Raw genomic sequence first — 18012 nt, 5'->3', positions numbered from 1 at the left:
TGCCCCGGCAGTGCCCAGCAGCCCCAGTCCAGCCTGGACGTACCCAACCGGGGCCACTGGCCGTAGCAGAGCGTAAAGGACCATCTGCAGCCTGATTTCAGCGGGTTTTTTTGGGATTACCAGATTACACACACATTTCTTGGAAGAAAACCGTAATTACTCCCATGTGGGTAATACGGAGAAATGGGAAATGTATGGAGCTGCACAGATGGTATAATAAAAATAATGATCTAAGGTACACAACCTTTTCTGTCATTTCTAATAAATAACGGCTGTAATAGCCCTTGTTTTTAAACACCCGACTGATCCTAATCAGATCCCCCCTGTGAGATTCGGGGAGAGCCAAAAAACCTCTTTTGCAATCAGACGCGGTTAGGAGGGTGATTTCTTTTTTTTTTTTTTTTTCTTTTTTTTTTTTTTTTTTTTACCAAGAAACGAGTTAAGCTTCGCAGGGGGAGTTTGCATCGCCGATCCCTGCAGCACCACTCCCGCCTCCCTGCACCGGCCGAAGACCCCCACGGGTAAAAAATTGTTTCTTTTCTACAAGTTCTGTCAAATTCGGGACGTTTTAGAGGGGCTTCGTATAATCAAGCTTCTCCATCCCCTCTGGAGCCCCAAGAGCTAACTGCGATGCTGTTACCAGCGGGGTGATCCCATCACCTTTAGCTTCATTTGGACTCCACAACTTCGTGGGCAGCCGGGCAAGGCAAAAATCTCCGTTCCCTGGGGCGAGGGGGATCCCAGCAGGAGGAGGATAAAATAACAACCCCCTTTAAAATGGGTTTTTCAACCCCTCGCCATGCTGGCGGCAACGAGATGCCCCGCGGCCCGGCCGGCGGCTGGCAAGGGAAAATGGGAAACGCACCCTGGGGGTACAGGCGGCACGGCCGGGAATTTCTTGCCATCTATTTCCCCGTGTGAGAGCGGCGCCCTGGGAAGCTCATTCCCACTTCAGCAGAGTGATTTTCCCCACGCCAGAGGCACCGGGCTTTCGGGAGAGCTTGAGCAGCGAAGCGTGCAGAGCTCTTAGTAATGCAGGAAGAAGTGGAAATCAGCCCGGTTTTACCTGCTTCAGGGCTTGCCTTCCAGTGCCCAGAAGTCCCAAAGCCATCACAGGTCCCACTGATGTACGTCAGGGTGGAAAAATATATAAGTTTACCTGGGACACCCTCAAATTCGGGGGAAATTGGGCTTAGGACGTGCCATTCGGGCAACGGTTGTTGCTGCGATGCCAGGCATGGGGGATGCTGCAGCTTACGGTGAGCATCCCTTGTGAGTCCCAAAATCACGGGGGATTTTTCCAGGGGTAACAGCTGCTTTGGCGCCCCAGTTCCCTGAGGAATATTTGAGTCCCGGGATGCCCAGTCGCGGGATGGGAAGGGGCACGGCCCCCAGGCTGGCGCATGCGATGGGACGGCAGCGCTCCGCGGAGGTTATCACACCTACTGCCAACCTAATCTCTGCTTATCACAGATCTCCGATGACTTCCTATTAACACCAGAACACAACTTTCTTCTCTTTTTTTGTTTTCTTTTTCTTCACCTGTGCACAAGTTCCATTTTTTCTGCTTCCTAAAATGATAACAGAGGTACAATATCCACCCAGGTTGCTCAACTTCCCTCCAGTCCACTCCATCAACAGCATTTGTGGCCCTTGATCTCATTAATTGCTCGGGACGCTTTCCCATGCTGCAGGCGCAAACTGCGGCGTACCTCCCCGTAGAATAACAGCCAAAGGGACCTTTTTCTCCACCTAAAAAAGACAGGGAAAAGTCCCCATAATTTTTTTCCCGGAATTCTACACATTACGGCTAAAGGCTGAGTCTTTAAAACTTTTAATTTTGCCGACGGTTCTCATCAAGAAAATAGAAAACAGGACACAGCAGCGGAGCGGTTCTGTCAGTCCACCCCTCCATTCCCGCCAGGAACACCGCAAATCAAGACCAGCCAGCCTCACGGTTTTAATCACTCTCCTCTTTATTAGGAGTCGGGCAAGTCGCCCCCAGCGCTGTCACACTCAGAGTACCCAGAAATTTTCATTAAGGGAATTCCTAGAAATATTTTAAGTGCTTTTTTTTTTTTTGTTTTTTTTTCTCAGAACGGATTGCAGAACAGATATTTTTGAGGAGCCGGGCAAGGTATTTATAGTAAAAGGCCAAGCTGGCGTGGAAGATTTGCAGGTTTGAATGTAGAAGGGCTGCGTCGATGGGTTGGGACCCCCCCTGCGCTTTTAGGATGGATGTGGGGAGTCCTGGCGAAGGAAGGCAACGAGGCCACGCTTTGGAAACACGGGGTACGAGTTTGGGATGTAAAAAGGGTCGTAGTCACGATCCTTCAATACTAAAGAGGCTGTTGGAGAGGGATGGCGTTAAATTGGTCCGGGGATTCGACTGAGTCAAATCGAGCAATTGGCTGCTTTTGCAACCGGGGACATTCAGATGGGGCGACAGGGGAAACCCAAAACCACTCCGGCTCCAGGGATGGAGGCGGTGGGGACAGGCAGCCTCCGGCACAGCTGGATTTCCCCCCTCCCTGGCGGGGGGGGGAGTTAAGGAAAATGCCAGACAGACACCTGCCAAGGACAGGCTGGACCAGGAAAGTCCAAGCACGGCAAGGGGCATCTGCAGCCCCAGGAGCCTCCAGCCCCTCTCCATCCATCCCGCGGGGTGACAGCCGGGCTTGGCAGCACACCCGCATCCCGGGACACATCCCCCCCTGCTCAGGGCAGCCTCTCAGGTTGCATCGGCCTCCAGCTTCACTGCAAAGCAGAATACAAGGTGGTCTCTCCCCATTGCATCCCACCCTGTTTTTCCAAGCTCCCTATTGGCATCCCCACACCCTGCTGCAGGAGCTGCCGGGTACCGTGCTGCTGGAGAGAGGGACGGGGCTTGCTGCTGCCCTGGGTGACGGAAAAGTGGCCACGATCCACTGGGAAACTGGGGAACGGGACAGAACAAGACGCTGTCATCAACTAACCGGCTTGCCCAGGGGCATACACGGAGCCAGCAGCCGAGGGGAGGGTCTGCGAGTCCCGACTCCCTCGCTCCAACCCTCGAGCCCAAAGCTGAGGCCGGCGCTGGCTGCTTTCTGCCCTAGACATGAATCCCCACAGGCGCTTGGCAAAGGGAATACAGAGTTTTCCAAGCCCCAGGGCCAACGTCTGCCGGCGAGCAGCCGGCTGCTTATCTGTTCATCCATCTGCTTCTGCCGGTGCCACCTGCGTGGTAGGGGAGCGGGTAGGTGGGAGCTGGAGAGCGGAGCCAGGAGCAATCCCTGCTGCCCAGCTGCTGCTCCTTCTGCCCCTGCTCCTGCTGGGCCAGCAAGCACTGCAGCTCCTCCTGGTCCTTGAACGGGTTCCTGCCATAGTCGCGGCGGATCCAGGTGCGGTACTGCCAAGACAAAGCCAAAAGAGGTTGTCAGGGTCACCGGGGGATGAGACACCCCCAGCTCGAGAGCCGGGACTTGCAGCAGCTCCGGTGGCAAGCAGCGAGCGGAGCGGGGGCAATGCCGGCCGCATCCCGGCCGCAGGCTCAGGTGAGGTCAAGGGATCCCCAGCCCCAGCCAGGACGCAGAAACGCCCCGGTTTCGCAGCAGCTCGCACACACCACGCGACAGGACCACGTTGTACAAGAGATGCGACGATTTCCCCCGACCGAGCGCTCCCTGCATCCCCAGCCCGGCACAGACGGACCCGGGGAGCTGGCAGCATCCTCAGCTTCTCATGCCGGCTGCAGCCGGGACGGCAGCTTTATTTACTTTCCGTTGCCAAGAAGCTGCTGCTGTTCCTTGTGCGCCCGAATCCTCGTAAGAAAAGCTTCCCCGCGCTTCCTCCCTGCCCTGGCAGCGCGGGGACAGGCTGGACTCGCTGCCACAAGCTGCACGGCCGTGTCGGCTCGTGCATGCTGCGGCAGGTTTGTTTGCAGAGCATCTTGCTCACCGCCGCGCGGTCGGGGGGTGCCTCTCATCCCCCCCGGCATCACTGCAGCAAAGGCTGCTCCGGTGGCCGGGGGCCAGCTGGCAGCGGGCTGAGGTCCGGAGATGGCTGGGAAGCGAGAGACGGTCCGTAGAAATGCTTCCCGCTGCCGTTGGGATGGGAAACGGCCAGACGGGCCAGGAGCGCAGCGCCCGAGAGCGTGGGCTGGAACGGGCAGCTCTGCCAGCACCCGCCGTGCCGGCTGCCTGGTGCTCGCCGGGAGCAGGCAGGGCTTCACCATCTTCCAAAATGTCTGGGAACCGGCTGCTCCAGCGAGCAGGACTTACTGGGATGAGAGGTAGGAGCGCACCCAGCAATAACCAAACACCTTACAAAAAAGGACGGAGGGAATGCGGAGTCGGGAATGCGAAACCTGCAGGTGGAAAGGGTCCAGAGAGGGAGGGAGCATCGGAGCCCTGGCACGGGGTAGCACTGGGACAGGCACGGGATGCAGCCGGGGGAACCAGAGGGAGAGGGCGGGCAACCCCATGGCCTCAGCACCCCCAGGGCAAGATGCACCCACAGCCAGAAGCCACCGAACTCATGGGTGCAGGACAACAGGAGAGGAAGCTCAGCCCTGTCCTCCTGGGGCTGCTGCAGGCACAGAGGACCACGAGCCACAGGAAAATAAAGTCTGAGACTGACCCTGGCGACCTCCCCGCTCCTGCAGCCAGGGAAAGTCGGCTTGGGCAGAGGGGAATTCCACCGGGAATGTCTGGATTCCCCAAATCCACTCCCTCCCTCAGACAGCAGGACTCACCACGGCTGCTGCACGCTCGCCGCCTGCAAGCAGGAAGACCCCTGGTTTGGGGTGGACTCCGAGAGCCAGGTTTGATTCCCTTGCTAGAAAATAACCCCTGGGAAGTGAGTCCCAAAGGATTTGGGGTAGGATTTGGGGCAAGCATCCATGCCAGCTGCTCATGGCGGGGAACATCCCTCCCATGCAAACCACCCGGAGGGAGGAAGCTCCATGGGGAGACCAGCCTGGCCAACGAGGCTCCGCACCCACCAAGGCTCGGCACCCATCGCCCAGCCTCGGAGCTGGCTCCCACCATCCAGAAAAGGAGGGAAGAAGCCGGCGGGAGGCCGGGGGAAGCCCCCTGCTGCTGCTGCTGCCAGGCGTTTCCTATTAAAACCAGAGCAAGAAGTGGTTACAGCCCGTTTCCTCCAGCGCTGACCATGAACCCACTGCCCTCCTCCTCTCTCCGGGGGCACCCGTCCCATCTGGGATGGCACTGAGGGATGGAAGACAGCCCGGCCACAGTGTGCCAGCACCACAGGGAGACCCTGGGGCGGCGGGGGGGGGGGGGAATGGATTCATCACCTGAATGCCCATCTGTGCCATCTCTCACATCCACACCATCTTCTCTGAGCCGTCTTACTTCCTTTTCTAGCCTTACCCATCAGCCTGCTGCTGCTCTTGGTCCCTTCCTTCCTTCTTTATCCCCCTAGCCCCGATAAGCACCATTTGCCAGCTCGAAACCGCAGCTGCACGCTCGAGGCGAGCTTCCCGCGGCGAGGGGCCAGCTGGCCAGCCCCAGAGAGCATCTTCCCCATTTCTACATCCCTGGGTCCCCTCTGAGGTCCCTGCTCCGCATCGAGGAAACCGAGGCACCAAGGGATGCTCGTGCGCAGCCCCGGGAAGGAGGTCCCCGGGCGGTCTGACCTGTTCCTCCCAGGTTTTAGCCAACAAGAAATGAGGCTTTTCGACCCGAGCAGCCTGCCCGGCCCTTATCCATGTCTGCTCCCGAGCACTGCATTTCCAAATTGCTGCCTGCTGGGATGACAGCGGGGCTAAATGGGGAAATTTAACCTCTTTTCTATCCTCAGCAAGAGCTGAAGCTCCCTTGCCCCAGCATCGTACCTGCACGCGGAAAACCACCCCAAAAACCACGCAGGGGAACGAGGTGTGACCTCCCACGGCCAAGGTAAGCAAGCCAACTGCTGCTTGGCACGAAGCAAGGCGCAGGACCTGTGCGGCATCGGGTCCCAGGGGCTCCTGGCCACACAGGTACATGCCTACGGCGCCCCCCGCCCTGCGGGACCCCCGAGCATCCACCTCGGCAGACCTGCCCGCAAATCCCTTCCTCTTGTGAAGATGGAGGGCGCAAAGGGCGAGCCGGGAGAAGAGCATCGCCGGTCGGGTTGGAGCATCCATCCTGGCTTTTCCCTTTCTTCAGCTGCAGCCGTGGGTGAGTAATGCCAGCGCACTCCCCGCTCCGGCACCCAGCCTGCGCCCCCCGGGGCCGTGCCAGCAGCAGTCCGCCCACCAGGGCCATCCGCAGCTTCCCCCCACCACCACCACCACCTCGATGCTGCAATCGTGGGGAAAAGCAGGGTGTTTCGAGTAAAAAGGCAGCTCCCGCTAAGGCCCACGGCTCAGAAGAAAAAAAATCACATCCAAGCGCCTCCGCCCTTGGCTCTGCCTTCGGTGTTTTCAGGGAAACGCTTGCAAAACCCCCGGCAAAACTTCAAGGTGATGAAAAAGCAGCGTCTAAAGGAAAGGGAAGAACGTCCAGTGCCTGCTGAGCCCCAGCTGGATTTCGGGGAGCAGGAGGAATAGGTGGGATGAAGGGAGGGGGCACAGCAACCCCGCATCGTGGTCTGCGCTGGGACGTGCCCAGAGCGTGGGAAGTGTTGGGGAGATCTGGCCCGGGCAGGGGAAGCCCCGCAGGGAATCTCCAGCACCGCGGGTGTTCTGTAACCCCTTGGACCGTTTTCCACCCTCCTCCCGTGGGTGTTTTTGCAAGCTGGTGATAAGGGGGCAGGGCTGCGTCCCTCATGTGACAGTGCCTGCCCGCTCCCTCCAGCACCCGGGGAAGGGAACTCGGCGGCTGGGAAGGGGCTGACATTTGGGCCAACATCACATGCTGTCCCTGCCTCTCTCCTGGGAGGACAGAAATCCCCTTGAACCTCTCGGTGTGGCCGGAGGGACCACCGGGTCCCTGGCACTGTTTGCCATGGGGCCGCTGCACAATGCTCACGGCTACAGCGGATGGCGGGGCTTCACCTCCAGGGACGGGACCACGTTCGGGGGTGATGTGAGGTGCGAGATGCCTCGTGCACGTCGCGTTGTGGGTTACTCTTTCCTGGCAGAGGTCCAGCTGCGGTCCGTGTGTCCTCCCAGGACGGTTTTGGATCCCGATCCTTCACTGTGGAGCCCAGGGCTGGCCTGGCGTGGAAGACTGGCGGGCAGCCGAGCGGGAGCTGTGCTTTTAAAGGCCTTTGCCTTTGCTTTTGAAGGCTTTAGGCGTCAAAAAGTGCAGCTCTGATCTCTGCAACTAGCGCTCTCCCGTGTAAATGTGCCGCTGTCGCTCCCAGCTGCCGGCATCTGGCTCGGCTCAGCTACAACAACATCCCTCCCTTGCACAGGACGGGAACCCACCCAGCCGGGGCTTCTGCTCTCCTAAAACCTGCTGCTCCGCATCATTTTGGGGAGGAAAGAGGAGAATTTCTCTATCAACGCTTGCTTCTCCCTGTCCCCTGCCTCTAAGAGCAGGGGACTTGCTGTCAGAGGAAGCCCTGCCAGACCCGAGCACGCCCAGACATCCCGAAAAGCCTTCCTCCCTCTCCTCTCCCCCTTTCCGCCTCCAGCTCCCGCTGCGCTGCATTCCCGGGAACCGGCCCAGCGCCCTTCCTGGGGCTCCCGGGGGGGCCTTGATGCTCGCCCGTCCCTCCCACCGTGTCCTAACTGAACTCTCGAGAAAAGCACTGGGGTTTTAAAGAGCTTTTTTAAGTGCACTCGCATAATGTCTAGGCACTTCTTTTTCCTTTTTTTTTTTTTCTTTTCTTTTTTTTCTTTTTTTTTTTTTTTTTTGGTTGTTGTTGCATGCAAAACCCAAAATCCCCAGGTAATAAATAGCATGCACAAAGGCCAGCTCGGGCAAACGGCTGGTCCCTGCAGTGAGCTGCATGCAAAAGAGTCGTGCACGTTTGCAAACTCTGCAGACGCGTATATAAGGGGAACGGCGGCGCCGGGACGTACCTCCTGCAGCAAGGTTGCCTCGTACTCCTGCAGCTGCTGCTGGAAGCCAAAGTTGGGGCTGACGTAGGACCTCACGGCCTTGGTGGCAGCCAGGCAGGCCTCCCAGCCGAGCTCGGTCACCGTCATGAGGTAAGCCACCAGGATGGTGGTGCTGCGGGAGACCCCAGCCAGGCTGACATGGAGTGAGGGAGCAGCATCAGGTAGAGGTATTCCCACCACGAAGGCTGGAGTGACCCCACATCAAGTGACACCCATGAGACACATCTTCCCATGGGCACCCCTTCTCGCTGGGGTGCTAGCAGTGCTCCCCGGCCATGGGTTGGGTGGGGATAAGGAGCCACATGGACAGGGAGCCACTGCTGGTGGCTCGTTCATCCCTCGTTCCCTCCTCCAGCCCGTCCCACCTCTTTGGATGCTCTGGTTTTCAGTGCACAGACCACCCATCCCATGGGTCTCAGCAGTGGAGACCTTCCCCCGTCACAATTCCTTGTCTTCTCCTCTTCTTCCTCCCCACCACAAGTGAAGTTCAATATTGAGGACACTTTTTGGGAGCCCATCCCCACCTCCCACAGGACCGATGTGAACCGGGGACGCGAGGCGGTGACAGCAGCTCTCACCAATGGACGAGGCAGCCTCCCCCACCGAGCCGGCATTCGTGGATGAACTTGATGCACTCCTTAAAATGCTGCAGCCTGCAAGGAGAGAGGCAGGGAGGTGGGGATGGGAGGGCTGTCCGCCCCTGCAAGGCGCCTGGCCACACCACCAGTCGTGCCCCCCACCAAGGACTTCCCACCGCCCTGGGGCCACCGGCATGGGGTGGGAGCAGTGATCCTTCCTCTGCCCAGCGAAGGCAGAGGGGGCTGATCTTCATCTGCCAGGAAGGAAATGACCTGGGAGACTTTCCAAGGGATTTCCTGCTCCCAAGGAATCAGGAACAGGGTGATGCCATCAGCCAAACCAGCTCAGGGAGGACCCCAGGGAGACAGCCTCCGGGTAAGGTGTCATCTTGTGCCCAAGGGACAGGCACATCCCCATCTCAGAGGTTGTCCTAAGCCATCGGCTCACCCCAAATTCCCAAACGATGCCGAAAACATCCAGTTCCCTCCAAGGGAAAGATGACAGCAGGGAAGAAGGCAGGGAGAAGGTGGCTCCCGAGGCGTTCTGCCTGCAGGTCTCCAAATGGTGCAACTCCCTTCCCCTCCTCACCCCAGGCAGCCCCTCCAGCCCCTTCCCACCCCAGGGAGGGCTCGCAGCGGTGCCCATGCCCGGAGGCAGGGCTGCCAGCAACAACTCAGGCTTGTCCCCAGATAGCTGCCTGTGTTACGAGGCATGACCAGTAACCAAAGCATAACCAGTAACTGCCGGCAAGGCAGAGGGAGCACATTAACCCTAACCAGGGAGTTTTGCAGCAAAACGGGGCAGGTCAGGGAGCCAGGGCTTTCTGGCAGCTCAGCTGCAACACGCTCTGATGCTTCTCTCCTGACCTGCACGCTCAGACGTATGAATCATGGAATGGTTTGGGTTGGAAGGGACCCTGGGCAGGGACACCTCCCACTAGACCAGGCTGCTCCAAGCCCCGTCCAACCTGGCCTTGAACCCCTCCAGGGATGGGGCAGCCACAGCTTCTCCGGGCAACCTGGGCCAGGGGCTCACCACCCTCACAGTAAAGAATTTCTTCCTAATATCAAATCTAATTCTACCCTCTTACAATTTGAAGCCATTACCCCTCATCCTATCACTATTTGCCCTTGTAAAAAGTCCCTCTCCAGCTTTCTCGTAGGCCCCCTTCAGGTACTGGAAGGGGCTATAAGGTCTCCTCAGGGCCTTCTCTTCTCCAGGCTGAACAACCCCAACTCTCCCAGCCTGAGCAGCACCCATCTTTTTGAAGGCAAGGAGACCTAAAAAACAGGATAAAATAACTCCATATGTACTGATGGGGTAGAGGTGGGTGTTCATGGGAGGACTGTGCAGGCTCCAGTGAGATGCAGCCCTCCTGCTCATCACTGCACGGGATGCTGGAAGCCACTGCCAATCCCTCCCCAAGGACAGAGGGCATCTCCGAGAGCCCACACCAAGCCAGGCATTTGGCTCCTTGGCACATATTTTCAATAAACACTGCCCATCCCTGCTCGCTCGCATGGCCGCGCTGAGCCTTGGGGTAGTTTTGAGGCAGAAAACTTGATTTTGGTTAACTCGGGCTGCGAGCACGGGAGCCGGCAGCGCCTCTGCCCCGGCACCGGACTTCCTCTGGCTCCGCGTGATGGGGTGGGCGTCCGCCTGCACAGCCTTCCTGATTTCTCAGAAGCCAAGGCACGAGCTACTGCGGAGTTATTCCCCCCGTGCCCCTCGCCGAGGGCTCGCTCCCGGCGCATCCTCCCCTGAGAGCCCTCCAGGGCTCAGGGCCACCTTCCCTGCGGGGAGCAAGGCAGAACCCTCTAAAACCTCCCCCATCCCTGCCAGCTCACCCAAGGGGGTGGCTCTTCACCCTGCCCTGGAAGGAGGATGGAAGGGGATGCTGCTCCTCACCCTTCCCTGGAAGGGCAGGGCTCCTTCTAAAAAACCAGCCAAGGACTTTTTTGAATACAAACAGCAGGGGGTTCTGCTGCCCGGGAAGAGGAGGAGAGATGGGGGAGTCTCTGAAGCTGCGGTCAGATATTGAGCCTCTCAGCCTTGGAAGGAGATGTCAGTCCATCGCTCCTTGTGGGCTACAGACGTGCCTCCTCCTTGACCCCTGGAGCAAACAGAGCATCACTCTTTGGAGGGGCTTCCCCCACCTAAAGCTCGTCCCAGGCGATTTTGCCTTGTCCCGCTTATCTTCGCAGAGCAGACAGCGTCCCCCAGGGCCTGCATGTGTTGCCTACACAGGTCCGAGCTCTCCATATCCCAGTCCTCCACTACATCCCCCCGGGTTGGGACCATCAGGGATGCACCTGGCTTGCAAGGACACGATGCTTTTGCCTCCAGCCCGCTCCACGCACGCCGCACGGCTCTCCCAACCCATCCCGGAGGGGGGCAGGCAGGTGAGCGCTTCGGCCACCCCATCCATCCTCACCCACTCCATGGGGATTTTTCCGCCCCCCCCCCCCAGGCACTCAGCCAGAGGAAAGCCCTCTGCCCACACTTTTCCAGCCTCGAAGCGTGGGATCGGGGCACGGAGGCTGGTAATGCTGAGAGCCACTGAGGTCCTGAGTCACAAGCATCTCCTCTGCAGGACACCAGGGTTGTGAAATCCAAGGCATAAACTGACAAGCAGAAAATAGTTCCTTGAATAAGCCTTCCTTCCGGCAGCCAGTCTTATCTTCTTTTTTCCCCCCCCCGCCCCCCCGCACTGCCCCAGGCTTTTTTTTTTTTTTTTTTTTTTTTTGTTATTTCAGTAGACATGCTACGAATGCAAAGAAATGGGAGAAGAGAAAAAAAATAACAACCAAAAAAACCCAGTTCTTGCTGAGGCAGGGTTTTCTTGTAAAGCTTCTCTTTCCGCTCAGCGGGAGCATGAGCAAGCAGAATCACACCCCCGGGCACGGGCTGCTCCCAAGGATGCTGGAAAACCAGCACCTCCACAGACGGGCTTCGCTCCAGTCGCTGCGCGCGAGGTTTCGATCCTTTTTAGGGTTTGGTTGGCGAGAAAAAAAATCCCACGGCATTCACCCATTTTCTGGTTGCGAGGGGTGGTTTGTGGGTGCCCCCAAAGCAGCAGCGGGGTGCTGGGAACCCCCAGTGCCAGCAGCGCCTGCACCCATCGCACCCCGGCACCCCATGAAATCCTGGGGCTTCCTTGCAGCATCTCTCGCCTGCTTCACCCCGAGAACATCGTTAAAAGACTTAATGAGTACCTATGCTTTGTATGGGGGGGGGGGGGAACCCCAAACTTTTATTTTAATAAATATTTCTCTTTCCAAGAAAACATTTGGAAGACCAAGAAAAAACACTGTCTTTCTCATGCTCCAATGTTCCAACCCCGCCCAGCAGAACGATTCTGAAATTTGATGGGAAATCACATTTGCCGACTGCAAACACACACAGAACCAAATTTTAACCCCTACGAATGCTATTTACCCCCCGGGAACAAACCGCAGCTCCTGTCAAGCTCAGCGATGATGCCAACGTTTTGCAGCACGAATGAGCTGAACCTTCGTTTGGCAGAATCTGAGCTTTTATTGACCGACAACAACCGGCGCGCGATGCTGGGAGGCAAAAGGACGGCAAACGACTTACAGGTTTTGACTGGAGGAATCCGAGGCCGAGATACAGAGATAGGTCATGTCCTGCAATACAAAGATGGTTGCAGTAATAAGGTACCTCTGACAAACACAAAATCTCCCATTTCTCTCTTTCCCCCCCTCTCCCCAGCCGACCCTTTGGTGAGGGGAAAGCCGCAATCCGCTTTTGGATGCCATCACCCTGCTCCCCATGGGTAGAGAGAACCATGAAGGGTCGCGTCCATCCCATCCCAGGCTATTTCTCCCCCATTTCAGCCCGGAGGAGAGGCCAGGCTGTGGGGAACCGCTACGACGCTCAGGACCACCCCCCCCCCCCCCGAAATTGAGCCATCCCTTTCCCAGGACCCCGACGGACAAGCCCCGTCAGGAAGACGTGTGCGAACACGCACTGATGAAGTCGCGCTCATCAATGAGTTATTTCCTCCTGGTCCTTTTAATACACAATAAATCATCCTGCCGCACGTTGACGTAGGTCACATTACTTTCCTTTCTTTAAAACATCGCTTCCTCGATCCTCCCTGTTCTGAGTTAAAATTAGATCCTTTTCACATCTGAGGGTTTGGTTATTTTTTTATTATTTTTTTTTTTAAACTTTCTTAACGAAATGGGTGGAAACCCTGCCGGCTGGAGCTGAAATGGCCACGCACCAGGGACTGCCCCATCTCCATCGGCTAGTGGCATCACTGCCCAAAGGTCCTCCATGGGCTGATGCGGTCCAACCCCACGGGTCACCCTCGCTTCCCTCCAGCCCAGGGCAAATCGTGAGGCTGGAAAAAGCCAATTATTTAAGGGAAGGGGTAAAGTGGGATGGGCACGGGGATATTCCCGTGCTGGAAAGACCCATATTGTGAGGATGGGCACGGGCGGGCTTTCCCGTGCATCACCTCTCCGTCCCATCCGTCCTCCCCAGCCCTGTCTCATGCTCGTCCCTGCCATCCTGCAGCCTCTCGCAGGATGGGGACATGGTACCACAGCGATGTGGCACTTGCCGGCTCGTCGTGGCGTGCCAGCCAGCTGCTCCCCGCCTGGAGAAGCTGCGGGAGAGGCTGGGAGGGAAACGGAGCTGGTGGGTTCCTCATCCACATCCCTGGCCAAACCGCACCTCCCCAGCACGCAGGGGATGGCAGGGGCAGGCAGGGGCTCGGCAGGTGGAAGGGGACCATGGCACCAGGCAGGAGCATGGGGACCAGCAAGCAAACACCGGCAGGTTTTGTGGGATAAGCCATGACGGGCTGCGGCTTCCCAAAGCCTGGCTGAGCCCCACCATGCCTGGCTCCAGCCTGACCTCCCCACGGTGAGGAGAGCCACCGTGCCGGCAAAGCCACCGTGCCAACCAGTGGAGCAGCCAAAGCGACCCCACTCCTTGCCAAAACCCGACCCGCACCCCAGTCCCGGATTAACTGCCGGGCTCCTGGTGGCTTCCCCTTCCCTGCGGGGCCCGGGTCCCCCCATCCCACCTTGGGGAGCCGGGCCACGCATGGGACCGGTGCTGGGGTTTGCGGTTCCCAACCCAGGGCTGTGATTGACACATTGCTCAACCCACCATGCCTTTCCGGTTCCCCTTTCCGCCAGCCCGGCGGCTTGCTCCGTGTTGTAAGCTCACCGTGTGGTTTGCTCCCCGTCTGGCCGTGCCCCGAGCCCCGCCAGCCCCAGCTGCTCCCCCTTCTCCAGCCACCAGCCGTTTCTCTGCTCTCATTTTATGCAGCTCCTTCCTTCTCTCTCTCTCTCCCCTCTCCCTGTTACTCAATGCCTTCGCGAGGAAAGGGCTCGAGCCGGTGTTTCGCTGAGGCTCCCTGCCCATCGTGGCCCCAAAGGACAAGGGGTCCAAGCAGCCCCCTTCGCCTTCTGCAGCATCCCGGGATTTGGGAGCTGGCAGCATGTCCGACACAGGGACGAAGTGCAAGTTGCACGCGGCCATCGGCTGTGAGATGGCCCGAGCATCCCGCACACGGACCCCTCACGGGGCTGCTCCTCCTGCTGCAGGCTCCGTCCGGCCCACGGGTCCATACAGGCAGGATTTGTGCACGAAAGACGTGGCCATCGCCTCCAGCATCCACCCACCGGGCGGCTCCCTCCTGCCTCAGTTTCCCCACCCGCACCCCGCGGGGGCCGCAGCACTCCGGGGTCCGCGAGGGGCGGGGGGACGGGGCAGACAAAGCCGGGGTGGCCCGGGACCCCTGTTCTGGAGGCGGGGGGGTGCTCTGGGTGCCGCTGTGCCCCCCCCCGCTCCCCGTCGGGGCTGGAGGCGGCCCCGGCGCCGCCATCCGCGGGGCGCCGCCGCCCTCTCGCGGTTCTCCCCGCGGCAGCACCGGGTGCCCCGCCGGGTCCCTGCCCCACACCTTCGCCCTAAAAATCACCCAGGGGGTTGGCCGTGCCCCGCCAAAGCATCCCACTCCCCCCACCTCTCCCCTCCCAGAGCCAGCGCTGAGCTTTTTTTGGGTGCGATTGAGCATCGCGTGGTGCAAACCGGTGCAAAGCCGGCATGGCTTCTCCCCTTTCCGCTCCCACCCCAGGAGAACAGCGTGTGGCCCACCTGCACCTTCCCAGCCTCTTCCCCCACCCCACCACCCCCCGGGTGGTCCCCCACACCCGGGTGCTCACCTCCAGCACCGGCTTGGCCCTGTTGTGGACGGAGAGGATGTGCGTCACCCCGTTCCGCAGCAGGTTTTCCCGGTCCTCAGAGTCTGGAAGCAGAGGTGGCACCTGAGTCACCCGCCCTCCTGGGAGATCTGCTGGACCGAGCACCCACCAGCAGCCCGGATCCATCACCCGCAGCCCCTTGACCCCAGTGCCAGCCCTTCCTGCTGCCTCTCACCCCGCACGATGCAGGAAGGCAGGCCAAGCATCGCGACGCACCTCCATCAAAGCAAAATTCCCCCTCCTTGGATGCACTGGGTGTTCAGCAGGCTCCTAAAACCGCCCCCCCCGGCGTCAGAAATGATACCGCTGATACGGAAAAGGCTGTTGCGTCCTCACTGTCAGGTGAAGCCCGAGCTTCGCCCTGCTCCCCGCGGCCCCAGCGAGAAAGCCAGGAGTTGGCCCACTGTAAATATTGCCTCAGCAAACACGGGGAGGTTTCCGGCCATGCTAGGTGTTCCCAGGTGCTCCAGCATGGCTGGTGACCGCAGCTCCCTGCGGATGTCCCTTTCCTGAGCTAGAGCTGCACGGGGTCACTTGGAATTGGGATGAGGCTTTTTTGGGGCTTTGGGTATCTGGAAGATGCTGAGGTCCCCAGCCGGGAACAGGCACAGGAAACCCTTGAGGAGAGGGGGTCCTCCGGCCCCGCCAGCTGCCCAGGGAGCCGGGAAAGGCACTCACCGTGGATATTCCCAAGGTAGAGGCCTTTGACGACCTGGGAGGTGACAAAAAGGAGAGAGATTTCAGACAGCGCCAGGCACAACGTGCATCCGACGCGGCAGGAGCGTCAAGCTGCATGCGTGGTACCAGCAGGACCAGGGCATCTGGCACCAAACTTCCCAGCCAATGACAAACCAAGCACCTAATGAGTGAACCGTCTTCATTAACGAACAGCCAGGGCTGAGCCCCCTCAAACCACCCAAAGCCCTCCAGGAGCGCAGGGCTCAGGAAAACTCAGCGCATAAATGGAAAGGTCTTGCATGTCGTCCCATTGCAATCAGAAAGGCTGGGGGCTGGATTGCCCAAACAGCTCAGCCCACCCCAGCCTCCTCCTTCAAGGTGGGGCTCCAGCTGGGACCCCCCCCATCTCCCAGAGGCAGGCCAGCCCTGCTGCAGCTTGGTTTTATTTTGCTATTCTATAGCAACCACCTCCAGCAAATAGTTTCAAAGGTTGCCTCCGCCAGCTGGGGACAGACTGGCAAAGGCACGGGCTATTTATAGTACTTTTCTGGCCAGGATGTTGCAGTGAGTGCCATCAAGTACACAAATTTGGTCTCCAACTCCCCACCGCAGGGTTACGAAGGAGAAAAAGGGGCAGCTCAGAGTATTTACGGGGTGTAAGAGCCTGCCAGAGCGGCTTCCAGGGGCACAGAAAGGAAGAGCTGGTTCCCCGTTGCGCTCGTTTGCGCCCAATCTGGCAGAAGACGCCTGGTTTGGGAGGCTGTAGGAAGGGGTTTCGACAGCGCTGGGTCACGTCCAGCCCAACTTTACCGTTCAGCTGAATCCCAGCCCGCTCCTGGGCTGCCAACACCTGGAGTTGGCAAAAGTCTGTGCCCAGCACGGAACACGCCGTTACCACTGGAAGGGGGATGCTGAGCCCTGAGTCTCATCAAGTCAAAGCCAGATCCTGCGACACAGATGTGTCTGCACCAACCCAGCCCCCGGCAAAGGCAGCCCGAGCTCCCCAGGAGGGCTTGGTGGAACCAGGGAGGCTGTAACAACCACTTTTGCAGGTCGGGCTGAGTCCACGGGCGGTGAAACCCCGGTGTTAAATCACACCAGGGCCGCTCAGAGAGAGTTTGACCTGATCCGGTCTCTCCGTTGTTGTCCCAGAGTCTATTTTTAAACTGGATAACTCACGTACCAAGCGGTTATTTAAGGATACAAACAGAAACCAATCCCCTCTGCCAGCCCTGGAGTTCAGCTGAGCAACAAGCAGCAGTAAAACCCCACTCCCCCCCGCTCACAGTGCACGGCTGCCGGGCACAGACACGTCCCGGGGGTGGCAAGGGGAGGAAATTTCCCTGCAGGGACCCCCGTCAGCCCCGAGGATGCTCATGCCACAGCCTTACCGCCCAAGGGACAAGCGTCTAAAGCCAGCTGTCACTTTTCAAATACCCACAGGCACTTAGCTCATCACCTCCGATACAAGTCTGGGGATCACTGTTTGCTTTCTTAATTCCCTTTCTTAAGTGCTTGGAGTTTCAAAGGGGAATGAGAAAGGGAAGATGCCAACAGTTGTATTTAGGGCATTGTGGCGGTCTGGGAACAAGCATCCCCCTGGCCTGCGGGACAAAGGTCCTGCCCAAGGAGAAGGTCCTGGCCACCACCCCACCATCCTCCCGGTACCTTGCTCATTCCACTCCCCATGGGTTTTCTCTCCTCAGGGTCAAGAGACGGGTAGTTTCCCAGTATCCGAGGCTACCTGCAAATAAGATGTCCCGAAAATCCCAGACAGGATGGTGAGATCTGCTCCCCCTCCGACGGTGCATCCCTCTGCCGAGAGCAGGAGGAAGGGAGAACACGTGCCAGGAGGGGAGCGTGCAGAGCCCTGGCAAACTCAGCTCACTTACCCGCAGCAGGCTGTTCCGGCAGGTCTCTGCTGCTGCGCTGACTGCTGAAGGGAACAGAAGAGAGCGGCTGGTGCCAGGCAGGGGAGGATGAAATAAGGATTTGGGGCTGTGACGAGGCTCAGGTTTCTCTCCCAGTCGCCCTGGGGCTTTCGCAGCCTTTTGGGGAGGGCAAAGAGGAGGACACCGGGGAGGAATCACTCCCTCGTCCCGGCGACGCTCGCTGGGCTTCACTCTGGGATGCTACAGGCTGGTCCGAGCCCTGCACTCGGCAGGATTTGTCTCCCATTCACACTAATTCCTCCCCGTCACAGCAACGGGAGCAGAATTCAGAATAAGGCGCTTACCTCGAAAAGCAGAGCGTGGCACGAGCGCCATGCAGCTAACGGAGCACTGGGGATAAACCCATCTCCCCCTCCCTCCCTCCAGGAAGGAAGGGAGATAAGAGGAGCTGTGAAGCAGCGCTGCAATTCCAGCACATGCTTCCAAACCCCGATTTTCAAAGCAGATACACCTAGCAGCTCGCCAGCCCCCTCCCGGGTCGGTGTCTATCAGCCTGCCAGGGGCATGAGCCACACGAAAAACAGAGAAAAGCAAACCATGAGCACGGTGAGAACCCCACCGCCAT

The 18012-nt window shown here is 58.8% G+C and overlaps 1 protein-coding gene across 3 annotated transcripts; it reads right to left on the bottom strand.

Annotated features, from left to right (window-relative positions):
* Positions 1-1819: 1819 nt before the first annotated feature.
* On the bottom strand, positions 1820-17452 carry LOC141741753 (dual specificity protein phosphatase 22-A-like). Of its 3 annotated transcripts, XM_074582779.1 has the most exons (8): positions 17388-17452; positions 17164-17239; positions 15496-15529; positions 14779-14861; positions 12173-12222; positions 8575-8649; positions 7958-8129; positions 1820-3388 (listed from the first exon to the last, which is right to left on the bottom strand). In XM_074582779.1, the coding sequence occupies exons 2-8, from the start codon at positions 17182-17184 to the stop codon at positions 3182-3184; spliced, it is 642 nt and encodes a 213-aa protein (XP_074438880.1). In that variant the 5' UTR covers positions 17185-17239; positions 17388-17452; the 3' UTR covers positions 1820-3181. The 3 variants fall into 3 exon arrangements, with proteins under 3 accessions (XP_074438880.1, XP_074438879.1, XP_074438878.1); XM_074582777.1 differs by lacking the exon at positions 1820-3388 and having other exon boundaries at positions 7266-8129; XM_074582778.1 differs by lacking the exons at positions 15496-15529; positions 17164-17239; positions 17388-17452 and having other exon boundaries at positions 1954-3388; positions 14779-14943.
* Between the last annotated feature and the right edge of the window lie 560 nt (positions 17453-18012).

Source organism: Larus michahellis, chromosome 4 (genome assembly GCF_964199755.1).
Source record: "Larus michahellis chromosome 4, bLarMic1.1, whole genome shotgun sequence".
NCBI lineage: Eukaryota > Metazoa > Chordata > Aves > Charadriiformes > Laridae > Larus > Larus michahellis.
The sequence above is the reverse complement of the archived record's forward strand: the minus strand, read 5'-3'. Positions and strand labels throughout refer to the sequence as shown.

What these genes read in the sequence shown, in the direction of transcription:
- LOC141741753 (XM_074582777.1), bottom strand. Translation starts at nt 17,184, where the DNA reads ATGGGGAGTGGAATGAGCAAG. An exon ending in TGGGGAGTGGAATGAGCAAG is followed by an intron (nt 15,530 to 17,163) that starts GTACCGGGAGGA and finishes GTCACCTCCCAG; the next exon opens with GTCGTCAAAGGCCTCTACCT. An exon ending in GGGCCAAGCCGGTGCTGGAG is followed by an intron (nt 12,223 to 14,778) that starts GTGAGCACCCGG and finishes TTTGTATTGCAG; the next exon opens with GACATGACCTATCTCTGTAT.